We start from the raw sequence: 23,002 nt of genomic DNA on the forward strand, positions 1-23,002 counted from the left end.
GGGGAAACTGGAGTTATTTGCCAACTTTCTTCTGGCTGCAGGTCTCCACACTGCAAAGCCCCCCCAAAAAATGTCATTGAGACACCAGTGACCATTCAGCCACAGAGTCAGGGGTGGGAGGTGGCAGCCTTTAACTGGCCATGAGCAGGACACTTGGCACCTCCAAAACAAGTTTTCTCACCTCTGTTTGACTCCCTGCTTTTCCAAGTTTCCTGAACTCAAAGCCAGCTGAAATTCTCATAGCAAACCTCTGCCTTGAAAGCATCTACCACGTGCAGATAAGTAGGCCTGGTTCATCTTTGATCTGGTGCTGTGGCCAACAGATAAATTCCCCTTATCAAACAGAAGTAATTTCTTATCAAAAGAATATTACACACTGAAAAAACACATTAATCTGCTCACAGTATGTGTTGAAGAATATAAACTACATAGAAAGATCTCAGTGTTACCCTGGAAAAAACCCTTGGAACAAATTCTAGCCATGGTTTGCAAAACCAGCTATTGTTACTGGGGGTTTGTACATTGTTGCAAGGACTTTTAAGAACAAAAAGACACAAGGACATTAAATAACACATTAATCATTTGGCTCATCAGTGATGAGCCAGCAGTAAGGAAATTAAGCCAAAACTGTGTCAAAAAAGGGTGTTTGCCACCCTGCCAAAATCCATACATACAAATCATAGGAGAAGTAATCACAACTCCTTGAATGTTAACTCCTTTCTGTTTCAGACAGTACAGAAAAAAGAGGAAGGACCATAAGTAATGCCTTGCATATGCTATTAAGTTTATTTGTGCAAAGACTGTGGACAAGCTGTTTTTTATCAACTGTCCTGTACTCAGGCAAGATCCAAATGAAAGAACTGCTTGCCCAAAAGAAATCAGAGGAGCAAACGTCTGCACTATAGCAAAGGGAGAAGAGATTCAGAAGATCTCTGCTGCTATATTGTTTTCTTCCCAACAGCCAGCCAATACCTACAGCAGAAGTTCCAATTTCTGTGCATTAATCCAAAAAATCTAGAGCACTGGGGTGGTTTCTGAAAAATTTACTTTGACACAGGAAATATTTTTTTTTTCTTTCAAATGCAGCCCCAAACCAATTATCAGATTTCATCCCAGTTTCCTACAGCAGATACTTCACAATCAAAGCTCAAGATAACACACAAAAAAGGTGAGAAAAATAAAATAATCAAATTATCACAAAAGGGAACTGTTCTCTGTTGTCAGAGGCCTGAGAACAAGCAAGTCTGTTTGTCACCAAAGTTACACTGCTTGGTGACTTTTATTTCGTTACTGTTTTGAAAGATAATGATGCCTGTAGGAGAAGAGATCTCATGTCAAAGATAATGGCAAACACTCCTACAACAACTGCCTAAAGCAGGACAAGAAAGGATGCATCCCAGAATATGCTCTTTGCATCCTACAAGTTGAATTTCCTGCCATTGTGTACAGCTGCAGACAGGTGTCTTAAGAGATCTGAGAAGATCAAAAGCAGGTGACAGATGATGAGTGGTTTTGGCTGGCTGCTGCTGCTCAGTTTGTAGTGGATTACCTGGAATTACCTTGGCCAACATATCCTTAGAGTGCCTGAAGATGAAAGCTAAATCAGCCTCCCCAGGCTTAGTGGGGCACCCTGATCCTTCATTCTTTCAGCCTGTCTCATCTCAGTTTCTTCAGGTTGATACCAAAAAGCCAATTTTTTATATTATTCATAACACTGCCTTAACGTAGATTTGAGATTATGTTCTCCTAATTCTGTCATGTCATGCAGACCCATCCCAGAGCTGCACTGACATTTCTCTCAAGGAAACAGGCATTACCCAGTGATACGTATTTTCCAGTATTTCATGTCAAAAGACTACAGCCTTCATCACAGCCTCAGAAGCTGCATGTTGGCTAAATCCACTGTCAGGATTCAGCTACAGAATAGGGACAAAAGAGGCCCTGTGGAATGGTTTAGCATGTTACAACTTGCTTATTAGACTCTGTGCTGGCAATAGCAAGAATAAATTATAAAATGACAAGGATAAGGTCAATAAAATTGAACAGCAGAGGTGAAGAACACGCTGACAATCAGATAATCAGACACCTCTCTCTGCCTTTGACACACAGCACTGAAAATACCATAGGCATAGTCCTTCATCTCCTTACAATCTAAGAAATATCTTTTCAGCTCTTTCCTCTGTCAGGAAAAGGTTTGGTGATTCATCAGGGAAAGAGGAAAAGGGGGAAATTATGCTTTGCATAACCTGAAGAAGTTGTAAAACATTTCCTCTTAAGAGGTATGAGCCATTCTTTTAAACCCCATGCTCCCAGTAAGGTAATTGCAATTAAGGCTTCATCTTGAAACCCCCAAATTCAGTTATAAAACTCCCAATCACTTCCACTGTGCTAGAGTGGGGCTGCAGAGCCCCAGGGCTTCTGCAGGAGTTTGCCCTCAAAGACTTGGGTTACCCCAGTTAAGAAATAGATTCCGGTTTTACACTGTATTACACCCTAAATTTGTGCAATTCAGAGAGAATCTATAGGACTTACTCAACAACAGAGAGAAACAGAGCTTTGTCCCAAAGGTTTCAGAATGAATTCTCTAAAGGATGCTGGAAAGTAACAGAATGAAAGAAAAAAACAAGTCCAAAGGCTGATCAGTGGATAATAAAATGGTTCTTCCCCAAGAAACTTACTTCCACTACAAGAGTGTTCTCTTGAAGGCACAACAGGTCCACAGACTTTATAACCAGTATTACTGGGCAGATGAATAATTAGGAAACTTGCAATCTTCCACAAAAAGATTGTAGAGTAAAATGCTTTTAATTGAAGTTTTGTACACACAGAATGATATGGTGCAGCACTATACAATGCATATCATTACATACACTTTCCAAATATCATCTATAAATAGAGATGATGGAATCAAGTTTAGCTTTCTTAACAAGTTCCTTTGACCTTCATTCTAGGCAAGGTTTATTTCTTTGAGGATATCCGCATTTCACAAAAGACACTGTTATAAGTGGCTCTGATTCCCTAAGGGCATTCTTCCAACACACAGCTCTAGGTGTGCAGTGCCCAAACCCCTGGCAAGTCAGGTGTGCCAAGCAGCCCACAATGTCCTCTGAACAGGTGGCAGATCCTGGAAGCAGCTTTCTGCTGGGACTCTTTGCTGCTCACCAGGGAGAGAAGAGAGAATTCCAAGAGGTGCTTTCCAGCTCTCTAGATCATGCTCAGCTTTGCTGTTGTGATTTGTTCCTTGAGAAATCAGCAGTTACCCACAGTAAGAAGAAACTGATAATATCAGTCATCCTCTGGAGGATTTTGAACTGTAGATACAACTGATCTTCACATTCTGATTCAGTCTCTTCAGTTTCTCTTTTTCTCACCCAAACAGAAAAAGCTTGTAATTTACAACAACTGTAATTCTTGAGGGCAGCTCTCAAATATTCATATATTCTATTGTTGTCTCTAGTAAAGGCATCTCCTTTCACCAGGTCCAGTGACCACACGTGGACAACAGTGGAGCTGCATCAAGAAGAGAACAGACAGACTTCCTTTAAGATAATTTGCAACCTACTCATCACAAGGCAAAAGATGGAAAAACTGAGTTCCCGCCTTTTAGCAAGGCTAACTTGTACTGAAAATCTGTGGGGATGGAAAAGGGCTCATTCTTGGTGCCAAAAGTGCCTGAGTTCTCACCCTCTATCTGACCCAAAAGTCAAAAAGTCTTTAATTTTTGGAAGATACCAATCTTCTTCCTGTAAAATGCAGTGCTAACATTTGTCTGTTTGTAGAAGAGGAAAATTTTAATTCCTGGAAGCCACTCTAAAAGTGAGCAATACAAAATTAGTATTTAAAACTGAGGGGAGGGGGGCTTGGCCTTTTGATCCAGTTGAGCAGAGACACAGCCTCTTCCTGCTTCCAATGCCAAATATCAACTCCAGGAAAGAGGAGCAGTGGGTACAGAAAACTCCCACAACTTCACGAGTAACTTTTAATAATGGGAGGCAGCCAGAAGGGTGGCTCTAGAGCTGGGTTTGTGTCTTGGGGGGATAATCAGAATGTGCATTTATTGAGGCATTTGCATCCAAGATCCAGCATACACTTTATCCAATATATACACTTTATATACACACTAAGAAAAATCTTAGGTTGCATTTCCGGCTTTAACAGTGACTGGAGGGTGCTTAATTGACTTGCCTTGAAAGAGTTACAGGACTCCCAGCTCTCACTGCCCTGTTTTGACCTCTGAGCTAAGCAGCTCAGACTCTGCAGCACTGTTTTAGCTTTCCTCAAGTGTCAGGAGTGATCCCACAGATCATTCTGTTCTGAGGAAAGGCAAGCTGGAAGAAACCACTCAGCAATTCTTAAGGTTTGTAAATCCCATTTGCTCTTCTTAAACTGACATGTACAGAATAGTAGGAGAGATTTTGCCTCTCTGATCCAGGGAATTTCTCACTCCAACATGCTCATGCATGGGAGCCCATTTACTGAAATAAGAACAAGGAACATGATGACAAAAAGGGTTTTCCAGGCTCCTGTTGATGAAGTCCCATAATTTCCCAGTGACACTGATATTGGGTGCAAAGAACCCCAGGAGTGACTTTATTCCTCAGGACTTTCTCCCCACTTTTATTAGAAAAAAATATTGCTTTCTAAATATTTTATTTAGGGTTTTTTTTTCTCATTCCTGGTTCTTCTCAGGGCATTGTGACATTTCATCAGGACAACCTAACCTGTTTGAGGGTAGCAGTAACATCAGAATCAGCTGTGACCATAGGATTGTGAGTTTGGGAATGAGTAGATTTGGCCAGCACTAGACTTCTTGTTGCTCTAGCCAATATTTAAGGAGATCTGAAACAAAAGCAACATAAATTTCTCTTTGCAAGGGCAGCAAAACTCATGTTTAATACATCCACTAAAGCTGCCCTGATAGGTAAATGAGGATGTAACTTTATAATTTTCTGGAAATTTTGTAAGAGAGAATGCTAAGGAATATTCAGCTACCAAGTGCCAGCCCCTCTGAGTGCAGATCCTGGAATCCATCCTTCCCAGAGCCTGGCAAAGTGAGAGAAGCACACCCTGCTACCTGCTAGTTGGAACCATTCACTATACCATGCACATTTTGGTGTGCTGCTGCTGAGAGATGTAAGGGCTCACGATGATACTCATTTACATCAAACTTCCACTTGATTTGACAAAGCAGGCAGAGGAGAGAAAACACGTAGAGACCAACAGAAGCCCAAATTAGAACCGGTGGTTTTGTCCCCTTGCTTTTGTGACCTGCACAGAACAAGCCCTTTGCAGAGGTTCAGTAACCACAGCTCCTTGAAACCAGTACAGTTTCACACCCCAGCAAGGGCAGTGCTGCCAGAAAATCACAGAGCAAACAAACAGAGCACATAAACTCTTCTGCCTTTGTCAGACATTCTTGGGAAAGCTCCCAGTACAAATCAATACTTTTGCACAAACAGAAACTGAACACACCACTGCAGTACAGCAATCTCCCAGGCCTCTTCAGGTGTAAAAAGGCAGAGTAATTTAAAAAAACATAGAGAGAGACCAAAAAAACATAAAGACTTTGATAGAAGCAACGATGAGGGAACTTCTCCAAAAATTTCCTCTTCTTCTCTCTATTACAAGAACTAGTAATAAATTTCCTCTGTGCTTTCCTATAAAGGACTGAGAGAAGTCCACTCTTAGCTGTCCAACAGCAGCAGTCAGTGGTGGGGTTGCACTTTGGGGAGTTACAGAACGAGTCATTTCACAGAGCAGCGTGGATTCAGCGTTATCTCCTTGTGACAATGTGCCCTTTCCTCACCAGAGGGGACAGACAGGCAGAGGCAGTGACAGTGACTGCTGCAAAGACTCAGCAGGGGACAAATGCAGGGAGTCAGGCTGCTCTAACTGGGTTAATATGAGGGTAAAATGTACAACCATCACCAAAACAGGTGATCTGAAATCTAAGAATCTAAGCTTTGCTGCTTAGTTGAGGTGGCCCATGAGAATCCCATGTATTGATTATCCTTTGAGTTCTGACTTTTTCTTTCCAAGTATAAATGATCATCTAGGCTTGGACTGCTGCCTTGTATATGGCACCAAAGAAAATAAATTGAGTTTTAGAGTGTATTAATTGTTCCAGGAGCAGAAAAGGACTTTAAAACCTGCTATTGTTACTTCTTGTAACTAGGGATTATGGGAACATTAAGACCAAAGGGACCTCCTGCACTACTGAATTTAAATCCACTCACATTTGGCAGTAAACCCTTCTATTATAATATCTTCTGCACTCTCACAGCACACAGCATTTTCATTTTCTACATAACTCAAGTAGATAATTACAGACTGTATTTAATTATCTTAAATCTAAGTAAGAGTTTATGGTGAATAGAGGAGGTGAACTTTTCACACTCAAGTGCTGGGCACACAGTAAGGTGATTTTTGAGCTGACTCGGTGCTGGAACAAGTGGTGCAACTTGTCATATCTTGCCTCTAAAAGTGAGGTACACAGTAGCAGAACAATCCCTCTTGCACCAGACCCTTTATAATCTTTGAGCTCTCACCAGGAGTCTGGCTAAAAATCCCCAAAAATCTACATTCCAGATAACATCCTCCTGTTATTGCTGACTTTGGGATTGTGACAAAAACAAGACAAAAACTTGTGCTTTGTAAACTGAGCAGTGAGTCTGCATTATAACATTGTTTGAAACAGGCTCACTCTCATGAACTTGTGCTGGGATGGAAAAGTCCCAGCACTTGGAGAGAATGAGCAGTAAAATCAAAGTGGACAACAAATGACAAAATGTTTAAAGATACAATAAAAATAGAAACACCAATTATTTTCCTATTTGTACTTCTGAATTTTTTTCCCCAAGGAGTTTTGATACTTTCCATTTGAATAAAAACTGAAACCATATCAGAACTAGCTACAGAATGATAGGACTGTGAAACAGAGAAAAAAAACAGATCAAGCTCTCTGTGTGGTTTTTAAAAGCCCCAGTGTCTGCGCCCCCAAGAGTCAATGATAACAATTGTGGGGTGGATTTGCAGGGGTGCTGTGGTGAATTCCTGTGTTTAACATCCCCCCACCCCAGAGCTCTGGGCCTTTGCAGCTGGTTCATGAAGAAAAGCACACACAGTCACACCTGACTGCAGCTCAACTGTGCTTTTATGGCTCAGAAGCTAAAAGAGCTGATTTACATCAGGGAAATGCAGGAGTCATTCTGCCAAAGTAAATTACATGAAGTGGCAACTATGCTCTACCACTGTACAAAATAAGGGCAAAGAAATCAAAGTTGATGAGTCAGATTCTAAATACTTGAATTAGCCTGGATCCATAAAGTCAAGACAGCAAGACTAATCTGACCATGAGGAATGACTGTAAAATAAAATGCCATCAATCAGCATGCACTAGGTGTCTTTGCCAAGTGAGGGGGAAGAAGATAACAGGAAATTGTGAAATTATCTCTACTCAGAGGGTTAGACTCCCTGCCACTCCAGATTTATGGCTGTCTTGTGTCCTGTTACAAGGCAAGGGCAGGATGGTCTTTAAACAATTCCCCCCTTAAGCCTTTTTCACCTCCTCTGTTCAGACATAAATAACTGCCCAAGGCAAAGAATACCAACAAGCCTGGGGTGTACTTTCCATCACAGGCATCAGAAGCTCACTGTGGTAAAATCAAAAAGCAAGAACAGAAGAATCAGAGTAAGCCATTCTCTCTTTTCCACCAAAGTAAACTGCACTGATTTCATGGGACATCTCTCACATTCTCCTCAAAAAATATGATTCAAAGTTGAAAAAGGGAAGACTCGCTATGAGCTACTCTTTTCCAATAACATGTTCTGAATAATAATTTATGCAAGACATATTTCCATTGTTACAGCTCCACTATAGTTATTGTTCTGGAATTGGCTCAGTATGTTTTAGTCTTACCTGATATCTTTAGATCTTGGGAGTTTTGCAGTAGAGGGAGTGGCAATGCAGCAAGAGATGGCATTATTTTCTTAAACCAGGCAGAAAGCACAAACTTTCATTTTTTCTATTTAAGAACTGCCTTTCCTTGAAACTTGTTCTTTAGCAGCATGTCTGAACATGCTGACTGTTAAAAATCCCAGTGCACATAGAGGCTCTCAACTTTGCTTTTTCAAAGCACAGGTGATTTTTCAACAGGCTTGCTCATTTGTCCTGCAATATCAAAGCAACAAATTCCGTGGAACTAATTCTGACAAAGCTTTCCAAGTTTTCTGTGCTCATGCAAATGCAATTTGGGAAGCATAAAAAATTATTTTTATTAATTATGACACTCAATTTTCAAGATATCTGAGGGCATTCTGGGTTTGGCAACCTCCAAATCTGAAATTTGAGTTTGGAAATTGTTGGGAAATAGGCTCATCCCTCTTCTGCCCTGACAAGTCAGAAAACCTCACAAGGTCACTCTATACTTTTCTGAAATACTCTATATCCACAGAGAAAATATCTGAACAGGAACTCAGAAAGTCCTAAATCCTAGCTACTCACTAATCCAGAATAGAGACAAATCTGTTTTCCCTGCCTCACATATAAATCAGCTTCTAGGTCATGCACCTCATCAAATAGACTCAAGTATAACTATCCAACAGGGACAGAAAAATAATAAGCATTCAGAACTCCCATATTCTACAAACTTTCTTAATCTCATCTACTCAGAGGAGTTTGTTTCAGAATAAATATAAAATATTTTATTTGCCTTTCCTACCAGTATCCACATTTTCCTTCCAGTTTCACCAGCTTAGCTGTGGTCCCCAATGTGCTGCCAGTGTTCAGTGAGATTTTTCTGTAGAGGTTTCTTTTGTTCAGTTTTTCAAATTAGATTATTTGACACAGTGAGAAAGCATCCCAGAAGAGCAGATTATAAAACCAAAGGCCATTGTCCATCTGTCTGCTATGAAAACAGGATTCTTAATTCCTGTCATCATTTCAACTACCAGTATCACAGTCCATCAAGTCTGAAGCCTGAGATATCTGGAGAAAATAAAATATGTCACAGAGGACAATACTAAAGGGATTGAAAAGATCTGAGAATATCTGTGTTGCTTCTGGAGTTACTGAACTGCAGAGGAAATAACAAGCAAAGCAAAACAAAATAAAATTTAAAATACCATCAGACTAGAATGTCCTGCACTATCTCTGGGAATGCAGAAGAATCTCAGCATCACCCTGTCTAAACACAGCCTGTCAGCCCCAGCCTGTCTCACTGCACTGTGCACTTGGAGCTCATGCACTGGGCAGGGAGGTCACAAGCCATATGGACCATCTGAGGCAGAGGGAACAAGAGCTGATTCTGACCCCAAGCTCTGCCCAGAGAGTGCTCAGGCCTCTGAGGGGCTGACTCATCTCTTACCAGCAGCTGAGCGCAATCCTGTCGGCAGGACACCTCTAACAACTCAGTTCAGCTTGTTGCAACCTTCCTCTGCAAGCAAAAGGCTGAAGCACTGGCATAAAACCAGCACACTCCACGGCAGGAAAACTTATCTGCTCCCCGAAGGACACTTTTTGTACAAAGAGTAACACAGCTGGGAAATGTGCCCTTGTTCTTCATCTTTAACTTAATTTTCTAAGTTTTGCCCTCTCTCTTTTGTCCCTTAGAAGAGTGGATTTCCACTTGCTTCAATTACCAAAGATGTCTGTGTCTCAAACTTGGACTATTTTTCCAACATAATAAATGCTATTACCATCCTCTGTGAACTTTCCAGTCACTGAGTTATACAATTGCACCTCTAAACTCATCTGTCACTCACACATACACAGACATTAATTGCAACCTTTGAGGATAGGAAAAACAGTTTTCCTACCAAAAGTTACACTTTTTTTTTTATATTTTCTATGTAACCCAGCATTCATAACAGACTTTGGTCAGGAGCAGTAGTAATATCTCTCACACATACACAGTGTCTCTCTCTTATATAAATAACTGAAAGAAAGAAAGCAGATGCAGTATTATTTTTTTTTTTTGGCACCTGGAGAAACAAAAAGGCAGGGGAGCAGCTGATAAGTGAAGGATGACTCATAGAGGTGCCAAAGCAAGGAAGAGAGAAGGAAGCCTATTAATTGAGTATACAACACATCTCATCTGCAGAGGTTGCATCCTGTATCTGAAGGAGGAAATATTTCAAAGTTTATACCCTTGGCCTCTCTTATCATTTTTTTCAGTCACTCTGACCTTATGGAATGCAAAATACATTCCAGCTGTGATGACAAACATGACCCTTGGTACACTTGCCAGTGTTCATAAATGTGGCTGGATGCCAGGTGCCCACCAAAGCTGCTCTGTCACTCGCCCTCCAGAGCTGGACAGAAAATGCAACAAAAGCTCATGGGCTGAGATAAGGACAGGAAGATATTTCTTACCAATTACCATCACACCACTTGGGGAAAAAAAATTATCAATTATCAATCAAATCTGAGTATCATCATGAGAAATATACCCAAATCTTAAAAACACCTTTCCCCCACCCCCCTCCCTCCCTTTACTTCCTGAGCTGAACTTTACTCCCGATTTTCTCTACCTCTTTTGCCGCAGCAGCACAGAGCTACGGGGAATGGGGGCTGGGGTCGGCACATCACACAGCGCTTCTGCTGCTCCTTCTTCCTCCTGGAGAGGACTCTTCACAGCCTTCTCCCGCTCTGGAGTGGGGTCACTCTCACTGCAGACAGTTGTTACACTCTTCCCTTGCTCTGGAATGGGGTCGATCCCACTGGACACAGTCCCACTCTTCCCCTGCTCTGGAATGGGATCACCCCCACTGGAGACAGTTATTACACCCTCTCCTTGTTCTGGCATGGGGTCTCTCCCACTGGAGACATTCAGACTCTCCCCCTGCACCAGAATGGGGTCATTCCCACTGGAGACAGTCACACTTTTCCCATGCTCCACAATGGGATCACTCTCACTGGAGACACTTACTGCACTCTTCCCTTGCTCCAGGCTGGGGTCGCTCCCACTGGAGACACTCACACCTTTCCCCTGCCCCGGAATGGGGTCGCTCCCACTGGAGACCATTATGATCTCCCCTTGCTCTGGCATGGGATCACACCCAATGGAGACAGTTACACTTCTCCCTTGCTCTGGAATAGTGTCTCTCTCATTGGAGACAGGAGAATTTTTTCCCTGCTCCAGAATATGGTTGCTCCCACTGGAGACAGAAACATTTTTCCCCTGCTCCAGAATGGGGTTGCTCCCAATGCAGACAGGAATATTTTTTACCTGTTCCAGAATGGGATTCCTCCCACTGGAGACAGGAGAATTTTTTACCTGCTCCAGAATGGGGCTGCTCCGAATGCAGACAGGAGCATTTTCTCCCTGCTCCGGAATGGGACTGCTCCCACTGGAGACAGGAACATTTTTCCCCTGCTCCATAATGGGATTGCTCCCACTGGAGACAGGAGAATTTTTCCCCTGCTCCAGAATGGGATTGCTCCTACTGGAGACAGAAGAATTTTTCCCCTGCTCCAGAATGGGATTGCTCCCACTGGAGACAGGAACATTTTTGCCCTGCTCTGGACTGGGGTTGCTCCCACTGGAGACAGTCACACTTCTCCCCGGCTCCGGCACGGCGTCTGTCCCATGGGAGACAGTTACAGTCTTCCTTTGCTCCGGCACTTGGTGTCTCCCACGGGAGACAGCCCTCCAGAAAATTCTCCAAGGTGGATCCTTCCCATGGCTGCAGCTCTTCATTAACTGCTCTGGGTGGGTCACTTCCACAGGATGCAGTCCTTCAGGAACAGGCTGGTCCAGTGTGGGTCCACCCCAAGATCACAGGTCCTGCCAGCAATCCTTCTCCAGAGTGGGCTCCTCTTTCCACGGGTCCACAGGTCCTGCCAGGAGTGTGCTCCAGAACAGGCTTCCCATGGGATCACAGCCTCCTTCAGGCATCCACCTGCTCTGGCACGGGCTCCTCCACAGGCTGCAGGCGGATCTCTGCATCCCTATGGTCCTCCATGGGCTGCACGGGCACAGCTGCCTCACCATGGGCTGCAGGGATATCTCAGCTCCAGTGCCTGGAGCACCTCCTGCCCCTCCTTCTGCGCTGACCTTGGTGCACGCAGGGCTGTTCCTCTCACATATTTTCACTCCTCTCCTCTTTGGCTGCAATAGCTCCTGCACAGTAACTTTTTTCACTTCTTAAATACGTCACCCCGGAGTGCTGCCATTGTCGCCGATGGGCTTGGCCTTGGCCAATACAATGACTTTGTACTGATTAAGAAGTTATATACTTGATTTGGATTTATGAGGGAATTTCTTTTCATTCACTTCCTTTAAAAATCTATTAACCAGTGTTTTATTTTCTTCTGCCTTATGTTAGCACAAATCAAGTGTTGCTAAGGAGAAGTTGCTAAATATCCAAACTGATGCAAAAGTTAGTGCAGGAAGATTTAAAGCATTGATCTGGTGCAAGTGCACACTTACGAAAAATAAAGTTTCAGTTTAAATATGTTTACATGTTTGAATAACATTACTTAAAAGTAAATCAGGTTACTACATCTGACAGGTTACAGTGGGCTTCACTCTACTTTTATCTAAACAAACCAGGAATATGAGGAAATGTGTGGGGCATATGCACAACTGAGCATCATATGAAAAAATTGGCCAGCCAATGGTTGTTGGAGTTCTTCCTTAGTTGAACAGAGCTTTAAAAAACTCTGATCTATTTGTTTCCCAATCTTTTGGCAAATACACATAAACTTCAAAATAAATTTGCAAAAAGAAGGAAAAAAGGGGAAGAAAGGCAAAAGAAAAAAGCCAAGCTGTGATTTGCAATACTTGTTGCTATTATACTTATTTACCTAAGAGTTCAGACAAGGCCTAATTTAACTGGACTGAGAGCTACATGTGCCCTAATTCAGTTTCACTGCATATTAACAAATGAACAATCAGCCAGTGCTGGAGCACTGCGCACACCAACATTCAGAAACATGATCTAAAGGAAATCTTCCAAAAGATTCAGACATTGGCTTGTCTCTGCCTTTTGCTGCCCATAACTGTCAACAGGAGCAGAGTTAGGTCAGGGAAAGACACTCCCCACGACTTTGTTCACTGTGATCAAGGGTAACTTAAATGTGTCCATTACTCATCCAGCTGAAATGAGCCTCCCAGACCAGATTTCAGCACCACACCTACAAAAGCTGTGGGATCTCAAGCCTAAATTTGGAATCAGAATAATAGCTGGGGGATTTATATATCCTTTATAAGCTTTTGATTCTCACAAGACCTTGGCTTCTTATAAAACTGTGGATTTAGTTTTACACTAGATTCTATAAGGAGCAGGCCAACATGTATTAACATTTCACTTCACTTTTTACTTCCTATGAGAGAATTTGTATGTAGTATAACCATAAGGATGAAAATATTTTGTGGCCACTGCCCTGCAACATAAATGCTGCACAGTCAACTGAAAGTTTTGCTCAGTTTAAGGCAACTAAACATTAACTTAGAGCAAGTAAAAGCAAGAAGACATTTTTCCTGTCACACATCCTTTCACTTCCAGGACAAAATTAAGTTTCCTATCCCTACAGGAAGCCACATAGGTAGCACCAGGCAAAGTACCCAGAAAATAAAAATGCTATGGTGCAAGTGAGACAATACCAACATCTGTGTAAAAAGTAGCAAGAAAAACCAACAGGCAACATTTACAAGCTCATCAGCTCTGAAAGTATTTGCTCCCGACATACTACAACACAAACAACAAACACCTTCCAGCTACCCATGGGGTCTCAGATAATGAATACCTGAAGCAGTAAATTGAAATCCAGATTCTGACCCTAAATTACATCCCTCAGAACCTCACAGAGTTGGACCCATAATACTAATTTTTTTTTCCTGAAAAGCACAAGCCTGTGACTTATGCTCTTTATTCAATGGGGGAAAAAATGCAAGTTATCTCATAGCCAAGAAAGCACATTTCACAGAAAGTATATTTTAAAAAATGCCACAAAAACCCAAGACCTGAAACCAGGCATCAAAACCAATACAACACACAAAAGTGTGCCAGCAGCACCTCATTTAATGCTGTGTTTTCATCTCAGCAGTTAGAAAAGTACAGTCATTGTAAGGCATATTCAGCCTAAGTATAAACAACTATGATCGCTCTCTAATGGACCAGCACTTTCTGTACAATAAAAACAAGTTTAGCTTAGCATGGGTATGAACAGTGCTGCATAACTTAATAATCACCTTTAAGAATTAAAGAGGATAAAAAGGAATCTCAAGACAAGAAAAAGGCATTTAGCTTTAGAGATGAGGTTCTGCCTGAGAGCAAGAGAGTTAGAGGGAGGAAGGGAAGCGAAGGGCTTTAAAATGAGTTTTAATCCTACAAAGTCACTTCTCCTATATCAGAACTGCAAACTCTGGAAATTAAAGCTACTGTTCTAGCTGCTTTCAGTAAGCAGAAGGTTGCTGTTGAATTCCTGCCTGTCAGTAGACAGTTCATCTCCTGCAAAATTGGTTGTGGGAAAGGACACTAAGGAATTCAGTGCTGTGGCACTTCATGCTCTTCCCTTCTGCTGTGTTGTTTCCTCCCCTCATGCCTCCGACAAGCACACAGCTGCCCACCCACTGCCATCGCTTCAGCACACCCAGACTTACTCAGGAGCTCTTCCCTCCTGGGGAGATGCAGAATGGAGGTGCAGGAATTCTCAGTCCGTGCTTTGCCATAGCCTCTGTGCTCCCTGAGCACTGCCTGCTTCACTTGTCAGGCAGCAAATGACACACTGAGAGGGTTTGTCAAACCTCTGTCCCTTTGTGTGCTTAAGGGGAGGAAACTGCTGTTAATCTTTAACAAAACAGGAGCAAAGCCTTTCTCTGCAGACACACGTGTTGGCTTTGAAGGCACCGGTGTGTGGGAAATCTGGCAAGCCAGAAGTTTGCTCTTGGTAGCCCACAAAAATTGAATTTGTATTTTAAAGTTATAGGAAGCAACAGTTTGCAATTCATTCCTGAAGCTCTGAAGTGAGGCTGCCTGATGCTAAAGAAATCATAGAAGCTGTGTCAGGGACCAAACCACACACACAGCAAGCCTGCCAGGCTCAGCCCCTATCTTGAAGCCCACACAGGTGACAGTGCTGTTTGACAGGAAAGGGAGAGGTTAAAAATCCACATTCAAACCCTTTCAGGTCCCTGCCAACAAAGGGCCACAGGCTGCCTGCCATCTCCCCTCTGCCTGTGTTGACATAAAGTGGCTTCCCACCCCAGCACAAACCGAGGGGGCAGAGGTCTGGTGTGGGAGCAGTGTCATTACTGGGTATTTGTTAGGTTATGTGCACTGACAGCTCCTCTTCAGGCCCCACTGCCAGGGTGAGTCAGGGTGAGTGTCCCATTGCAGAATAAAATGTGTGAGTCAGCTGGAGACATCCACACTGTGACAACAGGAGGATTAACCCACACCTGAGTGTCACCAACACTGCCCAGCCCAGCACTGAAGCCCCCTGTACCATCAGCCCACCTGTCTGCCTGCACTGGCTGCTAAAAGCACCTCCTGAGCTTCTAGCTAGCCGAATTTGAATCACAAAGCCTTTCTGCCACTGCAATGAATTCTGGTTTTACAGCCAAATAGTTATGTTGCTACCTGGAAAAAGCTTGCTTTTAGGAAATTGTGATGCATGATGGGTTTATCCTAGGAATCCAAAATGAAAAATACCATTTCCATCTATTAGCTGCTATTGTTTGCCAAAAACCATACTTGTTCTACAACCACAGTGTTGTGGATCACCTATGTTGACATAAGCCTGTTTTACAGACCTTGCATTTTCTTTCTATAACTAAGGAGAGAGAAGAAAACAAATTAATACTTCTCATATACTTCAGCAATTTACTACAGCTCCCTCACAATAAAATACTAACACATATTGGCAATAAAGCTCATCATTAATATGCTAATCATAAAATATTTCCATTACAAAAATAGCGCTTTAACAAATAGCTTCAGGAACAACATATGGATGCTCTGGACAAAATTTTCCTCTCTGGTTAATAAAAATAAGAATATTTAGGCTCTCAAAAAAATCTTACAGGAACTGACATTCCCATTGACTACAATAGAATTTTATGGTTCGACTCAATAAATCAATTTTTTCAGTGTTTTTTAGTTATTGGGAATAGCATATCTGTTACAATGGTTATATTTAGTTGTGGTTTCAGCACTGAAGCCCATCCTACCAGATGCCTGCTGCTCAACAGCTCCAGGGATCCCTGGTGCCAAGGGAATGTGACACATTGCCTTGTGACACACTGCCAGTTCTATACACAGGACCTGGCCAGAATGGAAATAACTTTAGAGTGCATGATGGGAATTGTGACAAAACCACAATTCAAAAAAGTCTCCCAGGAACACTGGGCATTTTTGCAGGTATATATTTTAATAATATGGATGCTACCTGTGTATTTCCATTGGCCCCTGTTTTCCTGCTTGAAGAAAAATGCTTACAGCTTTTTTTGCTTTTAAAGACCATTTGCTGTCAAGTGTGAGGACTGAAGGTGATGCTCAGTGTGGAGACTGAATCAAGCACTGAGCTAATTCCCAGTTTCTTCACACAATACTGCCTGGTGAATAGTGGCTAGGATATTTACAGGATGAAGCCTGTGAGGGTGCTGTCTGTGCACTTCTTGCTTTGTTTTCCCAGGCAAATGTTTTGGTTTTTGTCAGGCAGGGGAGAAACATATATTATCTATCTTAATACATTCAGATCTTCCTTTCAAATTCAATCTTGAAAAACTCTGCTATGTCTTCTTTTAATGTTGTTCTCTGCACAAGTGGAAAATATCCTTTTAGGATAACCAGTGCAAGAAACTGATTAAGACAACACAGACTCTTTCATTTCTAAGCCACTGATTCAAATCCAGACTGATTAGGGCATAGAATGGAAATTGTTCTCCCACACTGGTGGCTTTTCAAGAGCTCAAGTGTAAAGAGATGTGTCTTCGCTCCTAAATGGACAGATATTCACAGAACATGAAAAATCATTTGCAATGCTTATCACTTTCATCTTTTATGGTCTTTTCAGTGAGATTGGCAGCATCTCCCATGGTCCCATGGTCCATAAAGCAATAGAGTTTCATTCCAGAAAAACTGAAATATTGGCATTATAATGCAAAAATGTTATGCACATGACTACTATGCCCTACTCCCTGAGGACTTCAGCCTCACTTCTTATGGTCACACAAAAAACAAATTCACATAAAACTTGAGCTCTGATTCTCTGATACTGCACAGGTGGGGACTCCTGTGGATGTTTTAACATGTGTCTTCCTCATTGCTTCTATTCACTACAGTTCAGTGCAGTAAAGGCACTAGAAAGATATCAGAAACATTTCCAAAATCAAGCTCTTGTAATAATTTCCTGTAAAAATATCTAAGTTTATTTCAGATCTTAGTACCCCTGAGCACCTTATTGTAAATATAGTGATTAAACAAATAAGGATTGCAGTGTTAGTCTAAGTAGGGCAATATTGTACACTATTGCAATATTGCAGTCTTCATACTGTAATAGTTGCATTTAAAATGCTTCTTTAGTGTAACCTCTCACCTAGAACTCTGTTTTTTAAAGACTTCTTAGTTTCTCTTTTAAATTTTTTAGTTTCCAGTGGTTTTGGCAAATATTAACCTTAATAGAAGAGAAAAGGTAATTTTAATGATAAGCTATGATTTGCTTAATATAAAAACATAAAGCATTCAAAGTGTAATGAGAATTAAATCACAATGGGAAGGAATTCACAACATTCCTATAGCCTTTAAGTAATAATAAAGTCAACTTGATCTGAAGCTTTATGAAGCAAAATCCAATCAAAATTTTAGGGTTTGTTGGGGTGTTTTCCTAGGAACCTATGCAAATGGGAGGGAGATATAGATAAAATTTCCAGCTAAGAAAAAGTTATTTTTTTGACTGGCAAGCACATTCTTCCTGAATGGACTTTTAAAACTAAAGTGAAACAAAGCAGCCAGCAATAGAAATGGAATAGCAAAATTCCCCACTGTTTGAGGAAGCCCAAAGGATGTATCCAGAAGCAGATCCACCTCTCCAGTTCTCTCTTGGTCTAACTAGAAGCTGTCACCTTGTCTCACAAACCATTCCTCTCGTGTCTGTAGAGCACTGTGCTCACCAGAGTGTTTCTGCAGCCCTGCTGAGGGACTTGCAGAGGCTGCAGCAGGCTCAGCTCTGCCAGGCCGGGGTCAGTGCCCAGTGAGGGAGGGGAACATCGCGCCCCAACCGTCGGAAATCAGCAGGACTGTCAAAGCCTGCATTCAAACCCTTCCCAGCCTCAGGGTCATCTCAACCAGCACTGTGACTCCTTCCCACTGCAAATGTTTCTGTTCCTGATGGCCTTCCCACCTCCCATGGCCCAGTTCAGAGCTGAGCTGCCAGAGTTTCGTGTCCCAAATGCACCTCCAGTCTCACAGGGTAACCCATAGCTCTATTCCCTGCTGAACCAAATGAAACTCTGCACTGCTGGGAACTGAGCTGCTGAAAATTTGTCAGCTGCATGTTTCAGGCTGTTTCTGCTGGTAAAGGAAAGGGTACAGTATTTGCTAATAGATTTCATATCAGTTATTCAGTTTTCATCATTATTTGGCTGAAGTTTATTTATATGGTTTTCTAAATCTCAGTGGTTTAAACAAATTTTTTTAAGCTGTGTTTCATCACAGCTCCAATAACTGAGCATATTGCTTAGTCTTGGAATTTTATTAAATCACTACTCTTCCTGTTCTCAAGCTCACTGTCAAAATATTAAAACTTGGTTCTCTTCTGAGTTAACAAACATTTTCTACAGGGGATTTGGTTTTTTCCTTCTCACAAATTCATAAAGAGCTAATAAATGTTCTCACTAGTACTTCTGAGCAGTAGGCAAATGCTTTTGGCAGGAAAATCCATCTCAGCAGTTCAGTGTGGAGTGCCTCATTGCCTTGAGCCCTCCTTGAGCCAGGAGATCTCCCACAGCTGAGGGAGAGGTCCCAGCCCAGGCAGGGGGGAGAGGCTGGGACTTGCTGAAACCGTGTGAGCTTAACTCACACCACTGGCCTCTTGCTTTAACAAAGCCCCTGATGGCTGCTCTGGCTAGAAAAACTGGGACATGTTTTAGCCCAGGCCACCCCACAACTGATGGGGCAACAGAATTTTTTATTTTAAAATAAAAATGAAAAAATGCCTTGGCTTCCTGCTTTAGGCATATGCAACTGACTCTCCTTTTCAAGCTGCTCTCAGTCCTTCCTCCTCAGGGCCCTCAGATAAAACCTGCACGCCCAAATATGCACAAAACAGTATCCACTAACCTTCCAAACCATGCACAAATGTCAAAAGTTGTAAACAGCCAGCAACCACTTCTAGACCTGCTGTCTTCCCTCTTCCTGTGTACTAAGTGTAAGCCCAGGCAGAGAGCACCTTTCACCTTTAATTAAAATAGAGCCTTTCACCTGTAATTGAAATGCAGCCATCCACAAGGGAAACAAGCAGCTTTTCTATTACTCACAGCAATACTTCCACATCTTAAGCAAGGAAAGAGTAAGAGATGAGAAAATACTTTACCATAAATGTGCTAAGACAATGGCAACCATGCAAAAATTAGTGGGAAAATTGCATACATTAGAATTACAAATAAGATCAAAACCTCATTGCTTTAGAGCAACACAGAGCTGAAGATGCATCTTTTGATTTTTAAGGTATTGCATTCTTCTCAATGCTCTCTAATCTGAAAACTCAGGGTATGTAAAAAAAAAAATAATCTCACGGTCTTTAAATTTATATTCACATGAAATACATGAATGCAATTAATTACATTTTGTTTATCTTACTGGCAATAATGTTTTTACAGTAGGACCAGGGCTCCACTGTGGTGGATGCAGAGTTATCTCCCTCCCAAGGCTCTGTAACAAATGGTGAGGGAGTTGTTCAGTGCTGTCCTCCCCTTTCTGCCCCTGAAGTCATCCACCCTGGATGTGAACACAACTCTTCTGCATTAGTCACAGGAAAATTCATTGTCAGTGCAGGCAGACTGGATCACATCTGCATGAATGACCTGACAATAAATTTGGGCAGTTCCTACAGTTCAACATAGAGCTGAGGAGCACTTGAAAATTTGCATTATTTTTTCTTGTATTAGAAGTAGCAGAAGGATTGAATGAATAAGAATTGTTACACATCTGATAACACAAAAAAAAGGCCCCACATTTGCATCCATGAAGGGATGTCTCTAAATGAGAGACATGTCCTGCACCCTCTCTGAAGACGAATCTTCTCCCCAAGCAGATGAGTTTTCCTCGAGAAATGAGATTATCTTTGAAATGAAAAATTTACTGTAGAAAGGGAAGAGAATAAAGCACTCTAAGGACAAGCCAGCAGAGCAAAAAAACTGCCAGCCCTACTCAAGCCCTGACACCAGAGCACTGCTTAACTCCAGCACTGGATGTATCTGCACATTCTTTTACTTAAGAATTCTGGAGGTGTCAATTCCTAAGGCAAAATATTTCTAGACTTGTGCCCAGCCCATAACCACATAATCCTTTCAAGGGAAACAAAGTATTTTAGTTGGATTTAGTAATGTGGACGAAGAATTAATTTCACTTTAAAATAAATAAATACATTTGATATAAAACTGAATGAGCTTGGCTTAAGTATGACTGATTTTGGAAATGATCACACATCTCAGGGTTTTAAGGCTGAAGCACAGGCATGAAGTCTTCCTTCAACTAAAATTTTTCTAGAAGTTTTCTTAGTTTCTACGACTTTTCTAAGATTGTTTCTGCCTTGAGAGAAACACAGTAATAAAACACAGGACCTTGGCATGCATGTGAAATGGCTGAGCAGGGACTTGTGTACATGATGGAGAGAGGAAACCAACCCAAAACAGTATTCCTAGTAACCAACCCATGGGCTTACTGGGTTAAGAAATCTAAGTCATTCTTTTATTTGATACTTACAGAATCATAAACAATCCACCTGAAACATTCCTGGGGTGTCTCTAGTTACATTAGTCCAGACTCTGTGGTGCTTCTCTATTCTCTTCACAAGAGGTAAGGTAGCTCCACCAATTAGATTTCTGTCCTATTAACTTAAATTCTGGAGAAGGAAAAAGTTCTGAGCCACAAAGCCAGTGCTAACATGTCTCAGCAGCTGTGGCTAATGGGGGTGACAAACTCTCAGTGACATCATGAATGTCCTCACACGCTGCTGAGAGATAAAAACGAAAGCCTGTATTTAGCAGTTTGTGGGTACTCAGCTCAGTTCTTCCCAAGCAAGAAGAAAGATCCAACTCATGATAGCAGAGTGCAGTTTTAATTAAGTAAGAGTGTATTTGGTTCAAAGATTCAACTAAAAGTACTTAGAAAGAAGTTTTATGAGCCTTTTTTGAATAGACATTTTGTAACTTGGTGCTCCTGGCAAATTGCAGATGTAACCCTTTTTTGCACAAATCTCTGGCATCTTGCTATGGCACCCCCTGACATCAGCACCACCAGTTTATTGTGCCAATAAATCATGATTGCTCAGCTGGAGAACATCCTCCACCAATATCCTCTGGTGAGGACACCACCCTTCCTGTGGAGCTTGGGTGGAAAGACAACAATCCACATCACAAAATCTAGACTGTGACAAAACACCTGTGATTGCAGTGGCACAGCTTCCCTTGGGCACAAAGCCTCTGAGAACAGTTTTCCTCAGACACAGTCCTTTTCCACAACTGGAATCAGGGCTGTTTTCTGCCTTGGCTATCTTCCCAAATCAAACTCAGGGACACTAAATTTGAAAGTTCGAGTGTTTGTTCTTGCTCATCACAATAGTCTCTCTATATATTCTACCAAAATCACCACGCTAGTAAAAAATTTACCTGCAGAAAACTTAATTTTTGTTCATTGTAATTATTTTTCTAAAATGTTTTTGAGCTTTCCAAAGCCCTCTTCTGTTCTCCAAGTTGGGACCCATACACAAGGCACACCCTGCACATAAGGCACACCACATTTTACAGGCAAAGAGAAATTCTGATGCTTACAAATATACTGGAAGAACTCTGTATCTTGAAAATCTGATGTTATTTATGCCTCAGGCAATAAACTCTGATAAAAAATTGAACAACGGGGTCCTCTAAAAACAAACCCTTCCTGTGCTTCAGTTTCTGCAGCATTTGAGAAGGCTCAAGTGTATAAAATGCCTTGAGATGCACAGTTAAGAGATGGCATACTAGCCAGAGGCAAAGACTTTAAGAATAATTTACACAGGTTATGTAGCCACACAACTCTAAATGTTTTTAATCTCTGGACTGGTTCTTGTTGCATTTAGCATCTCAAACTAAGCTGCAATTTTAAGATATAATGATGTATTAATATGTAAATCTTTTGTTCAGGATTTTTTTTTACTCCTTCTATCTGTTATATTACACAGCCTACAAGTGTGAAAGCTGCATTTTGCTAACTAGAGCATGACTTCATAGACATGATTATTGCCCTGTTTTAATACAGTACAGTGTAGAGGTGATTTTTAAGTCAAAGACGGTAGTGCCATTTCTACATTTATCTTTGTTTGCACTGGAGAAAACACAAGTTTTGGACAAATACCTAATAACAAATAGAGTTTCTGATAAAACGAAAATACTCCAGATAAACATGAAATCATTTGCTGAGGGAAAGCAAGCCACATTGTAAGGAGAGAGACCTACAAACACCACTATGCCTTTCTATGACTTCTGTTCTCCTAAGGTTTCCTCAGAGTTACACTGATCCTCATAACTATAGTGTAATCAAACTCATTTGATGCAACACGGTTGTTGTTGTGCACTAGCTGCAATCATACTATGGGCTCCTTTGTCCTCTTCTGAAGGATTAAGAAGATTTCACAGAGCTGCTTCCTGCCAAAATTGCTAAGAAGTCACTTCCAGCTACACACAAGGTGCTCTCCTATCCCTCCATTCCTTGGCATTCACCTCAGTGACTCACAAGGAAGGATTAAAGTTGTACTCTGGAAGCTCACTGAAAGCCAGAGTCTCCTTTTGTAAGCATAACA

At 41.6% G+C, this 23,002-nt stretch overlaps 1 protein-coding gene across 8 annotated transcripts in view; it reads right to left on the reverse strand.

The window, feature by feature from the left end:
- DENND2B (DENN domain containing 2B) overlaps window positions 1–23,002 on the reverse strand; it is a 153,931-nt gene that overhangs the window by 61,955 nt on the left and 68,974 nt on the right. The window contains exon 1 of one of the 8 annotated variants that reach the window (XM_074543411.1): window positions 10,531–12,021. The exons of the other annotated variants lie outside the window; for them this stretch is intronic. Within the exon in view, the coding sequence (XP_074399512.1) occupies window positions 10,531–11,699 (1,169 nt within the window). The 5' untranslated portion in view covers window positions 11,700–12,021. Of the gene's footprint in view, window positions 1–10,530; window positions 12,022–23,002 lie in introns of those variants that run through there. 8 annotated transcript variants of the gene reach the window in all.

Source organism: Zonotrichia albicollis, chromosome 6 (genome assembly GCF_047830755.1).
Source record: "Zonotrichia albicollis isolate bZonAlb1 chromosome 6, bZonAlb1.hap1, whole genome shotgun sequence".
Classification (NCBI taxonomy): domain Eukaryota; kingdom Metazoa; phylum Chordata; class Aves; order Passeriformes; family Passerellidae; genus Zonotrichia; species Zonotrichia albicollis.